The 20,785-nt window shown below is 43.2% G+C and overlaps 1 protein-coding gene across 3 annotated transcripts; it reads right to left on the bottom strand.

Annotated features, from left to right (window-relative positions):
* Window positions 1-4,614: 4,614 nt before the first annotated feature.
* ostm1 (osteoclastogenesis associated transmembrane protein 1) lies at window positions 4,615-8,815 on the bottom strand. 3 transcript variants are annotated; one of them, XM_067242423.1, is made up of 6 exons: window positions 8,364-8,815; window positions 7,690-7,804; window positions 7,239-7,336; window positions 6,997-7,110; window positions 6,036-6,201; window positions 4,615-5,733 (listed from the first exon to the last, which is right to left on the bottom strand). In XM_067242423.1, exons 1-6 carry the CDS (start codon window positions 8,742-8,744, stop codon window positions 5,678-5,680), a joined length of 930 nt encoding a protein of 309 aa, XP_067098524.1. In that variant the 5' UTR covers window positions 8,745-8,815; the 3' UTR covers window positions 4,615-5,677. The 3 variants fall into 3 exon arrangements, with proteins under 3 accessions (XP_067098524.1, XP_067098525.1, XP_067098527.1); XM_067242424.1 differs by having other exon boundaries at window positions 6,997-7,107; XM_067242426.1 differs by having other exon boundaries at window positions 8,730-8,804.
* Between the last annotated feature and the right edge of the window lie 11,970 nt (window positions 8,816-20,785).

The following is a 20,785-nucleotide window of genomic DNA, read 5'->3' as shown; positions in this document are numbered from 1 at the left end:
CCACCCTATGCAGTCTCGGTTTTCCTGAGCAAGATCAAACACATTTTTGGCTGTGTTTGGGTCCAAACAGACTTGAAGGAGACGGAGGTGTGTGATGGTGCCTGTGATGGTTTGGATTGTCTCTCAGTGTCATTACTCTGGTCTGAGGCCTCAAGGCCCCAAACCCCACCATGTCACCTCTATCTGGATTATCAGCAACCACAGGATCATATTATCTCAAACTGACCCGGTTGCCTGAACCCAGATTTTTATCATGCATAAGTGAGTGATGAGGGGAAACTCTGAGCAACTAAATGCATTCTGTAGACTGCACCACAAAGACTACACATGAGCTAGACTGCACATCCTATTCTACACTCACAGACTATCTACAAACAGGGACTATGATACAAACCATGACTATATAACAAACACAAACACTATATACCACACACACAGATCATAAAAGATCTAAAAAACGCTACTCACTTATGAGCATGTCATTATGAGCACACTCAACCCACTTGTTACAGTAGCAAAAGTAGTTACCTGATGCAAGGATGAAGCTAGCAGACACACATTTCACGCATAAACCATGAAACTACTAGCCTGGTCCTAACCAGACCCTCGTACATTTCATTTGTACAGAGGGTCTGGGATCACTCCATTGACAAGCGTTAACAACCACAACCGCAGAATAGCTTCGCTCGCATCTTTCTCCGCCGTCATTACTGAACTACAACTCAAACTAGTGCACGACATCAACGTCATCGTTCTCAGCCACTCCCTCTGTTCGCTGATTGGACCTACAAAAAATTTGTTTCGGAAAACCGACTGATGCACTGAAATCCCAGACCTAGTACAGAAGCAAAATCCAAATTGAGGATGAGGGCAGAGCCAGGCTATGAAACTACTGCCATCTACTAGTAATAGAAGGTACTATGATGTAGGAGAGATTATAGCAATTTCTGCCAACAGAGGGCAGTATAACCTTTCTGTTGGTGAGTCATAGAACGAAGCTACCCCTGGTTTCATCAAACATCATTGTTGAATACATTTTTTCATGTCTCTTCATACTCAAACGTGTGTTTTGTGTTTTTACTGCTTGATAGTAACGACATTTGCTATTTTGATTCCTCTGTAATGGTGACACATCCCAAGGGAGATCAATAAAGTGATATTCTTCTGAACTCTACTTTACATAATGTAGAGGCACACTGAATCCTAGATGCATGTTTCTGACACGTGTGACAGACGGGTTTTTGCTATTCAAAAACTTGCTTCAAGCCCCTTTAGAGGCCTTTGTGACATGGTAAACATGGTAAGGGTTAGGATTGATAAATGTATTGATTGCTTGATTGATGTAGTTATACTGTAAGATTTACTGTGACAGGACATACAAAGACAACAGGCAACAGGAAATAACATATTACAACACCCCATCACTGTTCCCTGACCAAATTAAATCTTCTGCCCCTTACACACGCACACACACACACACACACACACACACACACCAGAGACAAAGAACAAGTGAATAAGTGTCTTCTCAAGCTGATGGCAAGACCATGGGCACATCCATCAGTCTGTGCCACCGGGGGTCAGATGTTCTTGCCCTTAAGAGGTGCCCCCCACCTCCCTGCCCCCCTGGCAGCCCCGGCCCCCCTGGGATGAGACCCCCGCTCTGGGGGCACTGAAGTGGCCCCTTCTCTGCCATCCACATCATTATGCCACAGGGGACACAAGTCAGCCAGCAAAGGTTTCTGACATATGATCCAGCATATGTTATGTCACCAACAGCTGACCTGTCATAAGACTATTGTGACAGGGGTGGGACATGGGGGGGGGGTAACTTTCAATGGTCTTTTAGAAAGAAAGAGAGAGAGAGAGAGAGAGAGAGAGAGAGAGAGAGAGAGTTGAGGAGGAGGGTTTTGCATCAAGATGCTGAGATTACAAACTGAATGACTGCTGTAAGAGAGTGATTCTATAATCCATCATAATTCCATAAAACCATGGATTGACAGACTTTGACCCCTCTTGCAGGTGTAAACTAAAGCTCCTTCACTTCGCTGCACATGCTCTGTGTGTGCTTGCATTTGTGTGTGTGTGTGTGCTTGCATTTGTGTGTGTGTGTGTGTGTTTGTGCCTCCCAGGCCTGTATGTTTACTCCCTCACCAACAAAGCATCATATTGATGGTGAAGGCATTGAGAGGTGGCTTAGCTTTCCTTCACTTGCAGCCAGGTCATTAATTGACAGCTTAAAGGGTTACAGTTTTTGCACAACAACTTAAGTCCTAACTAACAGTTTCTTAATATTACCGTGAAGAAGGAAACATTGGCTACTTCATAACATGGGAGGCCGCAGAATACCCGAATACAGGAATAGGGCTGCATGGTGGTGAAGGGCTCAGGATTGGAAGCTATTAGTAGGCCATGACCTTGTAGAAAGTACTGCAACACACACACACAAAAGCCATTTGTAAAGAACAAGATTTGATCATTTCTTGACAAATTGAAAAAATAAAAAGTAAAATGGCAGAAAAAGGAAGGCAGGGTTTAGAAATGTTTAGGATAATATTAATTTCCTACAGATTTTTATGAACCAATAAAGGCTGCCATTACTGATGAGATATCTCTCATCAGAGGGAGTCAGGTGGCTGAGCTGTGAGGGAATCGGGCTAGTAATCCGAAGGTTGCCAGTTCGATTCCCGGTCATGCCAACTGACGTTGTGTCCTTGGGCAAGGCACTTCACCCTACTTGCCTCGGGGGAATGTCCCTGTACTTACTGTAAGTCGCTCTGGATAAGAGTGTCTGCTAAATGACTAAATGTAAATGTAATCTCTTTAACTGCTGTTTACCTTTTGCAGGGCCTTTAAAAGTGATAGCATGGTATACCTCGATGAACACTGCTAAATCACTCTGACCATGAGACAGAAGATGAGTGGTCATGGTTGCCATACTGCACATTGTAGAGTTGAGGATTGTATATTGCAGTGCGCCCAATTCAACTCCCAACTCTGTCCTCCTCTTACCCTCTTACCCCCTAGATCCTTTGTTGTGTCCTTACCAGCTTTAGTGGTGAGTTACCCAACACTTCACACATTACGAAAGTATGTAGAGGCTTATAGGAGTGAAACATAAGCCTCATGTCTGTCTTTTCTTTCTTTGTCCTATTGTTCTTTTCTCTTCAAGGTCATGGCTCAGTTTTACAACTGTTATTTTGCCTTTTTACTCAGTTAAAATAAAGGTAAGCAGTGTCAGAAACAATCTGTAAACCAAAGTGACCCAACGAACTGACGTCTTTATCGTTCAAACACGAAGACCACAATCTTACACAAGTTACTGGTTGAATAAAGGTTAGACAAACCGAAGCATTAATTAAAGCTTGAGAGGGCAGAGTATAAGTCAGTTTCCAGAATCGTATTTTCTATTCAAATAAAAGGTCACTTACTGTGAAATTATTAGAACAGGAAATTTCTGTGAAAGCTCCTTGCGAAGGTATTAGACCTGTTATAGCAGGGCGTCCAGTGGTGCACAGAAATGTGGGATTGCATCAGTGATGCCCTTAGGTACCCTTCTCTGCAGGTTAAATGATTACATATTCTTGAAAAGAGAGAAACAGAGAAAGGAAGACGGGGGGAGTGGGATAAAAAGACACATTTCATAATGGAAGAAATTATTTGTGGAGGTCAATGTTCTGGAGAGGCAAACGCACACATAAAAGACCAGATGCGTTTTAAACGGCAGGCAAACTTCAGCCTAGCCAAAGGATGTGGCATACAGTATGAATGCTCCAAATTGCAGATCTGATTATACCATTTCATAATAATTACATAAAGCTGCTAAAGGTTCAAAGTCACTTTCCTGATACTTGAGGCGAAAAGTGACGTGAGTCTAAATATTCCAGGCCATATTTCCCCCAGTCAGAATGTAAAGATGTTACGTGCCTTAATGACACGTCACTGAATCCTTAAGTATTTCAGCTTTGCCATCAGTTTTCTCCGTCACGTGGCGGCTTTAGGATCACTTGCATTCTCGTTAACGGCTCAGGAGGCCTCAAGACTTTTATGACTTCGAGCACCGCTTACCGGAGAACCCAGTGTGCCGCAAAAAGCCACGAGGCTTAACTGAAATGAAAGCTGTCATTCTCGAGCTCTGGCCATAGCCTTGCACGAGTCGCTCAGTGAGCGAAGGCGCGCGAATGAAAGGCCGTGTTTCAGCTTTTCTCCGGGGCGCAACGGGATCATATGATTCGGGATATCAGGGGCTAAAGGTAAGGCTATTAGAACCGGTGTTCTGGCCAGCAGGGATACAATGGCTGCGATCCATAATACCAAAAAGCCAAGGGAGTTAAAACGGATGTGTTGTCGAGATTATTCGGCCCCGCATCTCTATCCCACTTTTAGATTAGCTGCTATGACCGAGAAACACCGGCCCCGTTGCAATCTAACAAAAAAGCCATGTAACCCGAAAACAAGAAGCATGTCTGTGTGAAGAAATAGCTCTTTCACTATTACACCACAGCAGTCCTCTTGAAAATACAGTGGCCCTAGAAATGATGACCCCAATGAATAGAGTACAAAGAATAAAAAGAACACAAAACAATTGTAAAGCGATGCGTTGACACATAAAATGTTTTATTAATTGATATTATGATGTGACTGAATAATTCTGATGGGAAATAAAGACAGTTGAGATTGTAATCTTAACCCCCAATCTTAAAAGTTAAAAAAAATTCAGTTTTTTAAATACATATTCAACGAATACATGAAATTAATCCTCCTGATCAGAACTAATAGTCCATTTGATACTCTTGTTTGATAAGCATTTTGTCAAAAAAAAATTATGTAAACATTCACTCTAAAGAGGCATCCAATATGAGAACATGTTATCTTAAATTGCGTAATAGGCTACCCATCTAATTACAGTGAATCAAATTCACAGTATCAGATGAATATGGAGAATTGGAGACGTTCATAGCAGCCCAGTTAGCAGGCTAATAGAAGCTAGTCGAGTTGGACAAAAAGCTTAATAGCTCCTTGGCAAGGAAAGAAGGTTGGTTTGTGATACCAGGGAGTGCTCTCACCTATAGGCTACATTATGTACTTCCTTTTTTATGTTGTATTTCAGATGTGGCCTTCTCTCCCTCCATCCCTTAACACTGGGGATATGTTTCACCACTAATGGCCATCAAGTGCTTTCTGTCTGTCCTTACCAGCTTTACAGTGGGCTCACATTAGTGACACAAAACCCATTTCTTCCTTCCTCACAGGAAAAGATAATTAACACATATAATACTTCAACCTCACATAGCAGCTGGTATGTCTGTAGTCATCCAAGCCCCAGTATAGTCCAGCATACCCTCTATGGGGAGCGGGCCTTATGTGTCATATGTATTTGACTATGGTGGTGGTGATGGGGGGTAGTGCAGATACATTTCAGCTTTGCACTTTTAACATTTTCTTTTTAATTTAATTCAATGCATTAAAATAAACATTTCATATTTTAACACTGATGATTTGGCGTTGTCCTGTTTGGACTTCACAGGGACCTTTTGTGGAGTCCTGCCATTGGTGTCCACAGGCAAATAAATTACAACTCAAATAAATTACAACTCATTTCAAGAGGTTCCTAGAAGTTGTTCTGGACAAACTGAGTAGGAAAACCGTTCCTATTCTTCCTCATCCCTTGCTCCACTCAGCTGAATTTATCCTGGATGTTCATGAGACTGGTGCTGGACTTCGCCCGTTTGGCTGGAGATGGGACGATGGGAGGAACAGTTGTCAGAGAGAGGAGGGAGAAAGGGAATGAACAACAGTGTTAGAGAGGAGGGAGAAAAGTGCTGACTTAGTCTCGATCTACCATGTCAACCAAGAACTGTCCATACTTTCACCAGTAAAACCTGTGATCCCAACCCCATGAAAAACTAGGACCAAACTTCCATACCCCAACACACAGACACCCCCCCCACACACACACACACACACACACATACACACACACACACACACACACACACAGAGTGTAACAATAGGGGAATTAGAAGGTTACTCACGGTGTATGAGCTTGCGTTTCTTTTGTTCAGAGTGAAGGAAGCTGCTCAAGTAGAAGATGATGGGCAGAAAGAGCATGAAGCTGGACACGGCGATGACAGGAACCGTCTCCTCACGGGGCAATGAACAGTTGAAGTTCTTACTCCACTGTCTACGGGTCATATTCATCTACCAGACAGACAAGGTTTATCACACAAACACATACACCCCGGACACCACAACAGATTAGATCATCACAATGGGGACAATGTCTCTCTCTCGATACTCTGAATGTAGCTGCCTGTGTCTCGCTGTCTCTCCATACTCTGAATGTAGCTGCCTGTCTGTCTCGCTGTCTCTCCATACTCTGAATGTAGCTGCCTGTCTGTCTCGCTGGCTCTCCACACTCTGAATCTAGCTGCCTGTCTGTCTCGCTGTCTCTCCATACTCTGAATTTAGCTGTCTGTCTCCGTGTCTCTCCACACTCTGAATCTAGCTGCCTGTCTGTCTCGCTGTCTCTCCATACTCTGAATTTAGCTGTCTGTCTCCTTGTCTCTCCACACTCTGAATCTAGCGCTGTCTCTCTTTCTATACTCTGAATGTAGCTGCCTGTTTGTCTCGCTGATTCTCCATACTCTGAATCTTGCTGCCTGTTGGTCTCTGTCTCTCCACACTCTGAATGTAGCTCTGTCTCTTGCTATACACTGAATCTAGCTGCCAGGCTCTCTCTCCAAACTCCAAATCTAGCTGCTTGTCACTTTCTTATTCTTGTCGGCCATAGCAGCTCAACTGTGCAAAGCTTCATCTTTTTGACTGATGTCACTCTTCTCTAGTTTTCAGACCTTTTGAAAGACAATCTCCAACTTAAGCTGTTTTGTTAAAATTAAGGCTTCATGTACACACACACAAACATATATATATATATATATATATTTTATAAAACATGAGGTGAATAGGATACAGTCCTTGAGCTGAGTAACGTACCGCGTCCTCGATGTCAATGCACAGAGTGCTGTTCTTCTCCATGCGTCCATACAGCTCATTCAGTCCCTTGTATGTCGCCTTGCACTCCATACACAGCTCTGAGTGGTTTCCCTGCTTTAGTGGAAACACAATACATGTACAAACCGGCTTCACTTTTTGTTGATGACCTTCCAAGCCGACCTAAGATGCCTTGGCATTGGTTATTTGCATTTCAGAAACCACAACCACAAAGACTTACGCACTTGTTGGTACCTCTCAAAGCAGGAACGGGTTTGGTTGAGGACAGCCATGAAGTAGAATGTGTCATTGGTCAGCTGGTTAAGTCCTTTGTTGACACAATCTTGGAGACAGTGACATCAAAGATTAACCTTTACTGAAATGGCCCACTGTGAAACAATATATGGACATAATCCGACTGTCTAATTTTGGAAAATGTTATTAGGGAAAATGTTGGCAATCTACATGGTTGTGTCAAATTTAATTGTGGCTATGGATAAGAGTAAAATGCTCAAAATATGACAGTACTTGGCTTTTACGGTGTCAGAGATGTCAGTTTGTAGATGTAAAATCGCAGTAAAATGTTTTTTAACAAACCATACTATCTTTTTACAATTGCCCTATCCCACATCCTCCAGTTATACCCATGTTGATACATAAGCACATATGTTTAAACGGATCAGCCAGGTAACTCACGGTCACAGCCTGAGGTAGTCCAGATCTCCTCCAAGTTGTCATACAGCAGATAGATCAGCATTAGTCTGTCAGAGCGCAGGAGACTGTCCCTGCAGCTGACGTTGCCAGGGCCCATCTAGAAAGGCAAGGCAACTTTATTTATATAGCATATTTCATACACAAGGGTAATGCATTACCCGATGATGCATAATACATTATTTTATGTTTGCATCTTGTAAATTAGACATTTGAGATTGGTAATGAAAATTATAACAATAACAATAAGCAGTAGAAAAATGTTTGAAGAATAGAAAGGCGTTAGTGTATTAGTGGTTTGAGGGTCTGTCATGATTGAGATTGCCGTATTCTGATCAGAGACAATAAAGCTCATTTTAACTCTAACCATGAAAAAGGAGAAAGAGGCAATCTTTTCCAAAACTGACAATAATCGTTACAATAGTACGGCTAACATTTGTTACTAGCCACGTAGTAAGACTATGGCAGTATGTTTGACTTGTTAAGGTCTTGTGATCTGAGCCAAGTTCCTCAAATGTTTTTCCAAACATCCTTTATCACGAGATATGGGACATGTGACCAGTGCCCACCAATTACACTCGCGCCACAACAAGGAAGAGCAAACAAGAACGAATTAATGGTTATGATTTTATAGTTAGGTTAAAAATAAAATCGTCCACCTGGTCCGATGAGATGTTGGTGTAGATCTCAGTCAGACTGTTGTAATGGACTAAGCAGTTCTCACACACTTGGACAGGACGCGCATTTGACACCAAGCAATTGACATTTGAAACGTATCGCTGTCCAAAGATACGCAGTAGCTCGACGCAATAATCGCTGCCCTCCAGATCTTCTGTAAAAGCTGACAAGAAGTTGAGAGAGACGTGTGGACCAAAACTAGACTGGGATACGGCCAACTCGGACACAACCGGTCCCAGAACTGCGCCGTCTGGGCTGGGATCTGAATTTGGGATAATGGTGTTTACGCCCTCGGTTGATGCAGTTATGATACTGTACATTATCAACATAATAAACAAGGCACTTGCGTTAAAGAGAGACATTGTCAACGATATTTGATGCTTCTTCTTCCTCTGACCGACACTTCTCTCCTCTTCATAACAACATTCTTCACTTCCTGTTTCCAATTTTTACGGTCATGTGATAAAGCAAGAGGGAGCATGCGCTGTCCAAGCCAGTGCTTGTCAGTCACAGTGACTGAATCCTCAGAATAAAGGAGAATAACATACGAAAGTTTCACTGGGCGTGAAAACAATGGGAAATGGGAACACGGTAGTAAAACAACCGAAACAACAACAAATCATTAGTAAAACCTCTCTGCAAAGTTTTAAATGTGTAGGTTATAATATCTTTGCTTTATGTTTATTTAAAAAGCCTAGGCTCCTTCCTGACGTGCAGCCATGTAGACCATATCCTCATGATGAAGATTATATGCCAAACTCATCGAGGTCTTAATTGGAGGAAAGTGTCTAAATTGGGCCAATATCTGACTTTGAAAAAAAATATTTAGAAATAGCATTGAAAATTAGGCTATAGCTTTATACGGAGTTCTGCCCACAATACATTACATTTACACAATTTAACAGAAAAGTTGCTTGTAATTGCATGGCCCATAGACCGGTTACATTAGACATGAGACATAAATATTTGACTTAAAATTGTATTTCCATAAGCTATTGCTCGTGGGGGGGGGGGGGGGGGGGGTTGGAAGGTGTGTGTGCGTGCGCTAGGTTGTGTGTGTGTGTGTGTGTGTGAGATGCGAAACTAGAGGTCAGATAACGAGTGCGAAGAAGAGTGTGAGACCGTGTGTGGGAGAGCTTGGATATGGAGATACGCACCCCTCTGATGCCCCCGTTGCGCGCCCCCTCATTATTTACCTCGGTAAAGATTTGACACCATGCAATTTTCAAATGTGCGCGTGGATTGGCGCAAATAATCACGGAGTCAAGGTAAATGATCTGGGCTCAAATTCTGATTGTGATAATTGTCAAAAACCCTCGAATCAAGCCACTGCAGTCAATGGTCTTTAATGCGAAATTAGTGGCTCTTGATAACTTGCAGTCCGCAGCAATTCCACAGCCATCAGAGCCTAATGAAAATAAGGGAGAGAGAATGCTGGCATTAGGGCCTATTCTGATGCGTCTCACTTGTCTGGCAGTAAATATGCAGTTTTTATGTGGATTCTGGCCTCCGGTGCTCCACTCAAAGCCAACTAATGTCAGCTCATAAACCGTTTTGTATGCGCTTGAGACCATTTAATTGTTCAGATGTTCCTTATCCCTTTTGAGAGTTTTCACATGGCGGTACGAGAATGGAAGACATCTTTCTAAACTGAAATCGATATGGGTCATGGTGTTAAACTGTCAAAATATTCGATTGGACTATTATTATTAGGCCTACTATTATGTTAGGCTTTTTATTATATGTTTATGATGTTTATGTTGTAATGCCCTTTATTAGACTAATGCAGAATATTAATTTGAATAGGCCAACACGGTAGCCTATGCTAAACAAGCCTTGTTTAAAGTCATTAGGCTAGGCTATAGAAACACATTCCAAAACTGAAGCTTAACAAATGTTTCTTTTTGATTCTCGATGCATTTCCTTTTTCTCATTCGACTATTGATTTGGATAATCAACATTAGACTTTGACAAAAAATCTGCACATCATTATTTGAGATGACCGTTAATTTCCAATGGAAATGACAGAGGAATTCATTAACATCAGATAGAATAGAAACCAGCTCCACGAGGACAAAAATCACTAATTAGGCTCGCGGAGTGTCTCCCATCGCCTCGAGTGCTCTTCAGTAAGGTGATGAGGGCACGAGACTCAACCAAAGAACCGCCTTGCAATTTGGCACGTTAGATAGAAATGACTACAGAAAAATGGGTCATCTCAAACTAAAAGACACAACACATTTGGAATATATAGGTTCAAATAGGTTTCAGGTTTTAGAGCAAAATTATGGATTGTTGAAAATTATGAAACATCAAGATTTATTTATAGTATTGTGCCTATTGTGATGTTTAATTCTCGATAGTGTAATACGCTAAGAGAAGGTGTATATGCAGTAGCGTATTTCAATTGTGCTGTTATCTATACCTATAGATATATATATATACAGGCTTAATTTAAGCAGATAGGCTAGCCCAACACCCAACAAACGTATTGTGAATGTCAAACATTAAACGTGTTTTATGCTTCCGGAAATCTGTGAAACTGGATGCCTTAAGGGGTTAACTTAAACCGGTTTAGCCGTAAACTTGGCTCTTGAGGACGAGGGGGAAAAATAGCTGTAAAGTTATGCAGAAGTTATTCTTCATCCTTCGGGCCGTCCCTAATCCGCCAAAACCTCATTCTTTCATCGGAGAACTGTGCCTCTTTTCTTGTTTCTCTCTCTCTATACAACATAAAGTCAGTCTGCATTTAATGGTTATGTCGGGATGTGAGAGGGCTTTTGGAAATGCTAGGCCCCTTTCACCGATGCATTGCCCTCTCTTCATCGTGTGAGTCTACCAACCCATTGCGGCCCCATATTCTTCCCTGTGCGTCTGACTCGAATCACAAACTAGCCAGATTTTCACTACATTGCTGGGAATTGCAGGCAGTGATAATAGAGATTTCGCTTTCATTTTTTACGCTTGACTTGGTTATTGTTGCTTTTCTCTTCGCCCGTGATTCTCCGCCCAGGGATTAGCCCTGACTTCGCCTATACTGGCGGCCAAAGTGGCCCGAAACGCGGGATGGTGACAATTGATGGGGATCAAGTCGAGACCATTCTGCGCAGTAGCGCGCTCTAAAGGAGTGATCTGAGCCGGAGAGAGAACCATCAAGTCCGCCTTCAATGAAGGCGTTCAGAGGATTGAAACGCCCTCTCCCCTTTTGGGGGGATGGGGGGTGGAAAAAACGGATGCTCTCAAACTGCTTCCCAAGACCGCCGGGACTCAACTGCCAACAGTATAATTGCTTTTGCAAAGTTAGAAGACATTGTGCCAAACCGATTAAAAGTTGGTACTCGAGGGTTGAAAATATGAGCGCGGGGAAGGTGCAGTTAATTTTTTTCTTACAAGGTACTATCGTCCAGCTTATGTCAACTCAGGAACAGTGAAGTAGCTAAAGCCTAACCGCTGCTCATGAAGATGATGTAAACGCAGGGACAGGTTGGGGAACTCTTTGTAGAGAAGGAAGACAGTAGGCAATAGTACTATTACTTGGGGACATATAACCTAACTCAACAATAACTTTTGTCTGACATGAGACAATTGCCTACCGTTGCCACTTCACGCAGTATGGTTTTTATTAATGAATACATTTTTATTTAGGCTTTTTATTTTATTCATTATTGCAATGTCTTCAATCTGCAGTCAAAGTAGCACTCAACAAGAGCTGTTAATCTTAACAGTGTGTGCTCTTCCGTCCACTGGTTGGTTGGATCTCTCTTGGAGCCCAAGTCTGCACACACAGACGGGATAATTAACAAACACGCAGCCGGCAGAAGCAACACAAAAGCCGCTTTGACTTCCTCACTGCTGGTCGTCTCTTGGGATGGGCTGGCGCAAGCCTGCTCTCCCTGCTCGCCTAGACCGCTTCTCATGGCTCCCGCGAGCTGGGAGGCAGAGATGTCTTGTTTCATAACAAGACAAGAAGCTGACTTCTTTCAGCTCCGCTGAACTGAACATAAACCTCGGCTGACAACCTCCAGTGCCTAAACAGAACTAAGGGGCGGGTGGGCCAGAGATGGCGAGAGGGGACTGGGGAGGAAACGGGCGCACCATGCAGGAATAAAATTGTTGGTCGGCTTAATAACGACTTAATGATGGTTACGCTTTCGATCAAATTCACTGTGGCTGAAGGATTGCCTTTCAATCTATCTTAAAGTTAGGCTACCATTTGCGAATGGTAGGCTATACGAACTAAGACAGGTTACGCTTTGTATTATTATAGTTATTTACCCATACACACGGCATTTTAATTGATATGCATAACCGTTAGGCCAAACATTTCGCCCAGAGGTTTCGTTTGGCCTGAGTCGAGTTTTAGGAAAAAACTCCCTTTTTTACACCACCTTGTTAGTGGCTAACTTTTTCTCTCTCTGAAGAGCAGTTTTGTGAGAGTCGCTTCTCATTCACTTCTCGGCCTTTGTGGCCCGTCTCCCCTCTCAGTGCTCAGTGCGTTACACCAATTAAAGAACGACGTGCTGTAAATGTAATGGACCGAAGGGTGATTGTTTTTGACAAGCAACAAAACACATAGACCCTCCCCTACCATTAGTCCGCGGGAGGCGGTGCAGCATGGGGTTCACGCCGGTTCGATCCCGGGGGACGCAGTGACAAGGGCTATAGGCTACTTCACAGGGATATATGTCATTTGTGTGTGTGTTAGAGAGAGAGAGAGAGACAGAGAGAGAGACAGAAGGGGGGGTAGGGGGGTCAGAAAGAAAGAGAAGTGAGAACTTGAATTATGTTTAATACTTTTATACATTGTCTTACATTTGTCTTATTTAAGTAAAGTCATTACATTATTAAACTAGTATTCAACATCATAATCCTTATCATCCTCATCATTGTCATCATTACAGATGCCAGTCGGTTTCCTTATAAGTCCATTCATGTGATCTAGACCTCAGTGCCGCCATAGATCATATATTTCAAAGGGAGGAATTAATGTGACCATGCAAAAACCGTAAAGAAGACAATGAAAAAGAACACAAAAATTAAACTGTGTGTACTGTACATAAAATAATTTCAGCTTTTGCACTACTTTTGCACTCTACTAAATTAGTACTCTGTACAATAAGATAAATGTACACCCTTATAATTAACTATTAAAATCAAATTTGCCATTTGAGATCATGAATATATTGATAGAAATTAATAGTAATTTATTCTTTAAAATACTGCTTATAATTGCTATTGAAAGCTAAGGAATTATTATTTGGTCAGAAAGGGGAGTTAGTCAGGGAGTTTGTTAGTGAAATAGTTAGGCTGCCTGTTTGTTATTTAAGTAGACATCAGTGGCTCACCAGGTAGAGCGAGTACAGCCTCACTATTCCCCTCACTCTTTTCCCTACATTTCTTGTCTCTCTGTAACTATCACTGTCACATTAAGGCAGAAATGGCTTAAAAAATATATTGAAAAGTCAGTTAGGGTGATAATATCTTATGTTGTTTTGTAACTTTTTTTCCTGAAGTTTGTCTAGGGCTGGTGGAGAGGTGTGTGGGGCTCAGGAAAGTTTCTCTGTGCTCAGAAGAAAAGGACTTGGCTTGGCCCAGATGCCGGCAGAGATGTTAACTTTGAGTGGCCCCTGTGGCTTGAGCGTGGTGTGCCACCCCCCCCCCCCCCCCCCCCCCATCCTCAAATACACCCTGCCTCTTCCCTCCTCCCACCTCCCTCTCTTCCCAAGCCCCCAGGTTGCCTTTGCATGACATCATCTGAAAACTATGCCCCCCATACCCATGTGAATTTGAGCTGTCACAATCGCCGGCTCCCCCCATTAGACTGTACTGCACTGGAAACACATACGTTTCTTTTTCTCTCTCCTTTATCCCCCCCTCTCTCTCTCCCTCTCTCCCCTCCAACCAACCAATCTCCTCCTTTCTCTTCTTCTTCTTTTTTAACCCCCAGAAAAGGCTTTGTTTGAGAAAGGGCTTGATCAAAAAACTGTTGCCCGCCAACCGCGGGGCTTTCTGTAAATTCAATAAGCCCACCTTAAAGATTTTCCTAATTAATGGATGACATCTTTGGCTGGAGGAGAGGCGAGGCATTCTCCTCCGGCTCGCTCTTTGTTAACCTCCTAATTAACTTTGGTAGGTCACTCAGGTCCCAGCAACCTGGGAGTGAAGAGCCCCCATTGAGGGGGGAGTTGTAAACTTACTTTTTTTTGCCTCGGCACTTAAAAGGGGAAAGCAACTATAGGGAACAGAAAATATCCTATTTAAGTCCTTTGTGAGTGAACTGCCTGCACATGTTCTTATAAAGAAAGTCTTCTAAATAAGCTGTCGTGTTGCTACCCCTCTATACCCCCCCTTCCCACCCTCTACCCCCCCACCCTCCTCCTCCGCCTTTCCACCCCCTTATCCCACCTCTTTTCCCCGGACCTCCACAGAAAGGTTATGAATGATAGTTGTGGGATAGAAGAGGGGGACAGCGGGCCAAAGGACAGCATTTGGGTGTTGTCTGATTGTTTGTATTTGAGACTGAGAGGGAATGTGAAGATGGAAAGACTCTGCTGCTGGGAGGCAGGGAGAGGTGAACCAGTGGAGGAGAATGCAGAAGGGGCACAAATGTTTATAACAAAAAAAACAAAGAAACCATGTGGAGTAAAACACCCATACTTGTCTCCCCCTTCCAGAAGTAGAGGTCCTAAAAGTCCATGAATGTGCATATTAAAATTAAGTTACATCAACTTGGCACTGCATCACAACAGAATGCCAGTAAATGGGAAGGGAGAGAACACAGGATACCCACAACAACAGGGTTGTTGTTTTTTCCAACAACAAAAAAACATGTAATTAACCTCACTATCACTGCTAACCCCTCAATCTCCTGCCCCCTCCCAGGACACTTAAATCTAACAAATAATGACTAGAGTGTGACCTTCCCACAGGGAAGCAAACATCCTTACTAGTAGGCTAACTTTCCTTCTGCTAAAACCTTGAGACTGTCACTGTCTATACTCACAACTCATACAACAGATATATGTTTTTTTCCCACCTAATGGTCACAATGAAGACCACATAATTTACAAAAGTTTATTGTGTTGCTGTCATCTATGACAATTTATTTAACAGTAAATAATGTCACAGCATGCTGACTGGACTCACGCATAATGTTACATTGGACAAAATCAATAATTCAATCAATATATCAATCAATCAATCAGTCAGTCAATCATCAATCAATCAATCAAATCCCCAGCAGGGTCTGTAGTGCCTTCAGACTGGGTAACAACACAGACGTCTGGTCTGCTTCTGTATTAAGTCACACTAAGTGACTGTGAGAGACCTGGTGACAGCCCATGTTACGAGAGGTTAATGACAGGGAGAACCATGACCCCAAACTGTGACCGTTGAACCTGGTCCGCCCAGACTGCCCCTCCTATGACCTCAAAGCCAGAACAAGACTCGACTGCGTCACAACTGCTGCTATTTCAACCATTTCAGGAACTCAGACACAAACAGCCCAGAGCTGGTCGGGTGTCATGAGTCTGCCAGGATACCGCAGGTGACCCAGAGAGGAGCGAGACTATCATTGTGGCAGACCCTAACGATGGCCATTGTTGGCTTAATCAGTGTGATGTCCACGACTGAAGTCTCCAGGACAGATTGTCAGCTAGACTGATGCCTTTCAAACACAGAAAATCAACTGATGGCATTCATTCAGGGACTGTGTGTGTGCGTTTGTGTGTGTGTGTGTGTTTGTGTGTGTGTGTGATTGCATGTGTGTAACTGCGTAACTGTCTCCCATTGTCTGGTGATAGGGTCAAGTAACCTAAAATAACCTAAAATGTCATAATCTGAAATGTGTCTGTCGTACAGTGTTGGAAGTATGTACAGTGGACAGTTCACTGCATGTTTACAGTAAAACAGTGATGCATAGATCCCCTTAGACACATAAAGTCAAACACAATGGAACAGCTTACATCCGTGGTTCATGGACTCCTGCATGTTTGTCTCTGCAGTGGGAACGGCTTAAGCCTATCTGCTCAGCTGTCATAATTTGTTAACGAGTCTTTTCAAGGGGGAAGAAAAAAAGAAAGAGAGGAAAGAAAGAAAAAAAGAAGGCTCTTCACGAGTGACTGAAAGCAAAGGTCTGTCCTGAGGAGAAGCCAGGGGCGACATCAGACTGATTTCAGAGCGACCCGTGATGGCATCTCTGGATATTAGAATATTAATAGAGGTAGAGGCTGCAAAGCCGGGCCTAAGCCTCTAACAGGTGCCTCAGCCCCCATCCAGAGGCAGAGCCCCGTACCCTTCACAGGCCAGGGGGTATCAAGCGTCCCCCTACCCAAGAACCCCCCCCCCCTCCAGAATCTCCCCACCCTAAGAAAAGAAAGGAAGACAAGATGGCAGGGGAAGACAGAGTTACCAAAACAGGAAAAAAGAGATGGAGTCAGAGACAAAATAAAAGGATGAGGAGTTAGCGAGTTAGTCATCCCTGACCGATACGTTTTCGAGTCACTTTCCCGAAGACGAAACACTGGTCGATATTTTTTTCCCTCCCCTTGAGAAAGAGATTGACTTTTGTTTGGAGTTTGTGAGAAGTGGGAATCAGGAGCAGGACAATGAGGCTCCCTGGAGTGAGAGGCTGAGAGGAGCCACCTCACATCAGTCAGCCAGGGGACTGACTAATCCAGCCATTGTCCCCCCCCCCCAGTCACCGGCCGCACATCAACACATTCACCCCCCATTGTCCCCCTCTCTCATGCAGCGGGATCTACCCCCCCCCCCCCCCCCCTCCCACCTCCCCAACAGCCAGTTTTGTCCCTGGCAGTTCGAGCGGAAGCTTCTCACTGATAATTTGCCCCAAATAGATTTGTCAGAAGGTCCAACCACCACACTGTGGCGATGGACCCACTTGTGGCTGGGTTTGGGTCGCCTAGTCGGGTTTTTCTTCTATCTAGGGTATTTCTTTCTTGGGGAATTTGGGGGGGGGGGGGGGGGAATGGATGTGTTACAATGGGCAGAGAGGGTGTATGTGATGAGTGTATTGAGTGTGTGCATGTGTGTGCCCATCCATGTTTTAGGATTGTTTTGAGGGTCATTGTCTTCATGCGTTGTTTCCCCAGACAGAGGACCTTGGGTCCAATCCCCTGCAAAGCCTGTCATAGGAAGGAGTGTGGCAGAGGTAGTTTTCAACCCAGCAACTATGTTATCTTTGTCTTATGGTATTTCACAATAACAGTACACCATGCAAAGGTGGACAGTACATTGGTGGAAAGGAGAAATTATTTTGTGGATTTCAGCTTGATAAAGTACATATGGATAGGACTTATATAACCACTATCAATAATTTGTATTTTAAAGGATATTCTGTATGTCCCTGAAGGTCCAGAAGCAGCACATACTTTGATATCATACAGAGATAGTAACTCTCTTAAACCGAATGTGTGGATTGGAAATTATAGTTTAGTGTCAACAGTAAACAGCCATCAGTCTGAGAGTATTTCTGAATCCCAGACCATGGCGGTATGAGGCCATGAATGCTCACAGGAAACCCCGATGTCCACCTAAAGGGTCTAATAGGTGCATTCATCAAACGTCAAAATCTTGTCTGGTCCCATCCCACGTTGCCACAATAAATTAAGCAAATTGTGTACTGCACAATTACATTGTCCGTCCCTATAAACGTCTCCACGTGTATTACAGTGTCATCCCGGGATCTGTCCATGGTGCTGAAATGTATATGCTTGACTAGACTTGTGAAATAGTGTTGTTTGGCTTATGCCTTATCATATATTAGTTCAACAGGTTTTTAGATAGATTAATTTATCGATTTTTTGTAGCCATACATTTTGAAATTCCTCTAAAACTTTTTTTTTTAAATGTATGGTATTCGATACTTATTTCTTCCTTTAAACGAGACGGAATAATAAACATTTGAACCAAAAAACAGCACCGTGAGTGGTCCCCGCACCGAATTAAGCTCTCCTGGGTCAGTTTTAAGGGTTGACTGGGCCTTTGGTTGGACCGGAGCGTCTCTTTTATGTTTGCTCTGCGGCGCTTAGTGACTTCTTTACAAAGCCAATGGTTTCTGCTCGGCTAGTTACATGAGCCTTCTTCTTCTTCCAATTTTATTTAAAATTACAGCCAACGCCAATCCAAGGCAAGGTAGTTTTCATGGCCACAGCTGACAGTAAATCCACATATCAAACCGATATTGAACCGGTATCTCATATCCTCCGTGTTAGTCACAATGACTTCCAAAGTAAGTGTCGACACTTGCTTCTCTCGAATTTTAAATACTATTTAAGTAGTCGCATACCAACGCCGTCAAGCCAAAAACAGATACACAACCCCCTGTGCCATTGTTAACGATTTTTCATTGACTGCTATAGGGAAGAAGGGAGTCAATAATACAAAAAGTGAAAGCAGGCAACCCGGGCAACCATGATGTTAGTTATGTTTGTGTAAAGGCTATCAGTGAATGACGAGGATTAGAACGAGTTAAGGAGATTATCTCGCACATCGCCCCCCCCCCTCCCTCTCACATACACCACACACACACTCACATATATAATTTGTAAAGACAGGCCCATGATATAGTCGAACATAAATTTGTGTGGAAATAATTGTGAGAAACACTGTTTAATTGAGTAGTGTTATGCTGTCTATGTGTCTGAGAGAATCAAACTAATTTTACCAATTACTTATACTTATTTTAAGATACTCATAAGTTTTTTTTACTCAAATATTTTGCTTTATTTTGTGATGTGCGTAAATAAAAAACATTAGGCTACATTAGTTAATCTGGAAAATGTTTTATATATTCTTATTTAATAACCAAAAGGGAAGTAGCCTAGCACACGTGGAATGCTCGATCATGTTTAATATGGCCCTAATTCTGCAGCTGAAGGTTTAAGGTTGAAAGACTAATTGCAATCAACTGGCATTGTACCCCGCCCTTGTCCGTTTAAATCGACACTTTCAGCGTCCATATGGTCTCCTGGGTACCGTGGGAATGTACACAATTAAAAAACGGAATATGGATTTCTGGAGTTACCGGACGAGAGCACCGCAAGCTGTCAATATCGTGGTAGGCTATCAGTGAATACGGGTGCGGTCCCCCCCACCTCCGGTCTTCCGTCCTCATGTGCTCCTCAGATACACGGCGCGCATATTCAATCCGGGCTAGCTAGACTTGGACAGAAAGACTACAACTGCAGAACCCCTGCCTCGAATGCACTGCTCGGGAATTACCGCCTCTGTCCGTCACACGCAGCCATGGACGTGGAGAGATGTTGAACTAATATGTAACTGTCACGTAGCCTATGGGACCACCATAGACTAGACAGATCGTCATTAATAAAAAGCCAACTGCTCCCTTTGAACTTAGAACCACCTCCTGCACGACATAAACATAGACCAGAGAAATCTACGCACAACAAGGGCACAATAAAGTGCGCGTGACATTGCCTATAGACACATTATGTTGAGGAAAGTTTCTACACTCAACGCCTGTCCTGATTTAAACGTTTACACGTTTTAAGATAAATATACCTAGACCTAACGCCAAAAGATAGTCATGACTACATAAAATTGGTTGCTCCGGTCTAACAGCCAAGATACGGATAAAGCGTTATTTAGCCACAAAAGTGTTCCTAAATTCATTAAGAGCGGCGTTTATGATGGTTGCTTTTCTTTATCTCCTCGTTTTCAACCTATGTCTTTGGAACCATCACTTCATTTGCCTCCTGAGTGCCCCCCCTCTCGCTCCCCTTCCACCGGATGACGTCATACTGGCACAGGAGTTGGGAGTAGAGAGCATGGGGGAGCTAAGTGGCTAAAGGAAGTGGAGTTCTCCACCCTCTGCCTCCTCTCACACTTCTCATAAATATTACTATGCTTTCATCTAACGACTTACATCAGTAAGTCACCACGACTTCGGGTTTAAACAAGCTGTCTTTGCGCTAGTTGTTTAGTGACACTGGAGAATATATGAGTTATCTTGGATCAGTTGTTTATACCCGCTCCGTCTACTTTGCTGTCTGTTTCTTTCTTTAATTCTGACTTTGTGCGCCAGTTGCGCTCCGAGAAAACAAGGACCCGATCTCTTTCTCCCCTTGAAACTGTTCTGGCTCCCGGCTACGGCGTTTCCCTCAGCCAGTCCAAGACTTGGACTGACTCTACCAAGACTTGACGGAACCGATCCTACAACGTGACACCTGGATTTGTGCGAATCGTGGAGAATCTGCCAAAAAGTTGAAGAACCGGACAACACTGAAATAAACTGGTTCCAGAGGATACGGAACGCAGATGTTATCATTAATCAGCTTTGATCACAAATATACACAGAGCCAGTAACCGTGGATTTTGACTCGTCAGAAGTACTGAAAGTATTCCTGAAAAGAAAGTATCCACG

Source organism: Osmerus mordax, chromosome 8, assembly GCF_038355195.1.
Source record: "Osmerus mordax isolate fOsmMor3 chromosome 8, fOsmMor3.pri, whole genome shotgun sequence".
Taxonomy (NCBI): Eukaryota; Metazoa; Chordata; class Actinopteri; order Osmeriformes; family Osmeridae; genus Osmerus; species Osmerus mordax.
This window is presented reverse-complemented; position numbering and strand designations above follow the sequence as displayed.

Bases quoted from the DNA above. Each gene is read 5' to 3' on its own strand.
- ostm1 (XM_067242423.1), bottom strand. From the start codon at position 8,744: ATGTCTCTCTTTAACGCAAGTGCCTTGTTTATTATGTTGATAATGTAC. The intron at 7,337-7,689 runs GTGAGTTACCTG...ACTGTCTCCAAG, and splicing joins GACTACCTCAGGCTGTGACC to ATTGTGTCAACAAAGGACTT. The intron at 7,111-7,238 runs GTGCGTAAGTCT...TTTCCACTAAAG, and splicing joins GCTTTGAGAGGTACCAACAA to CAGGGAAACCACTCAGAGCT.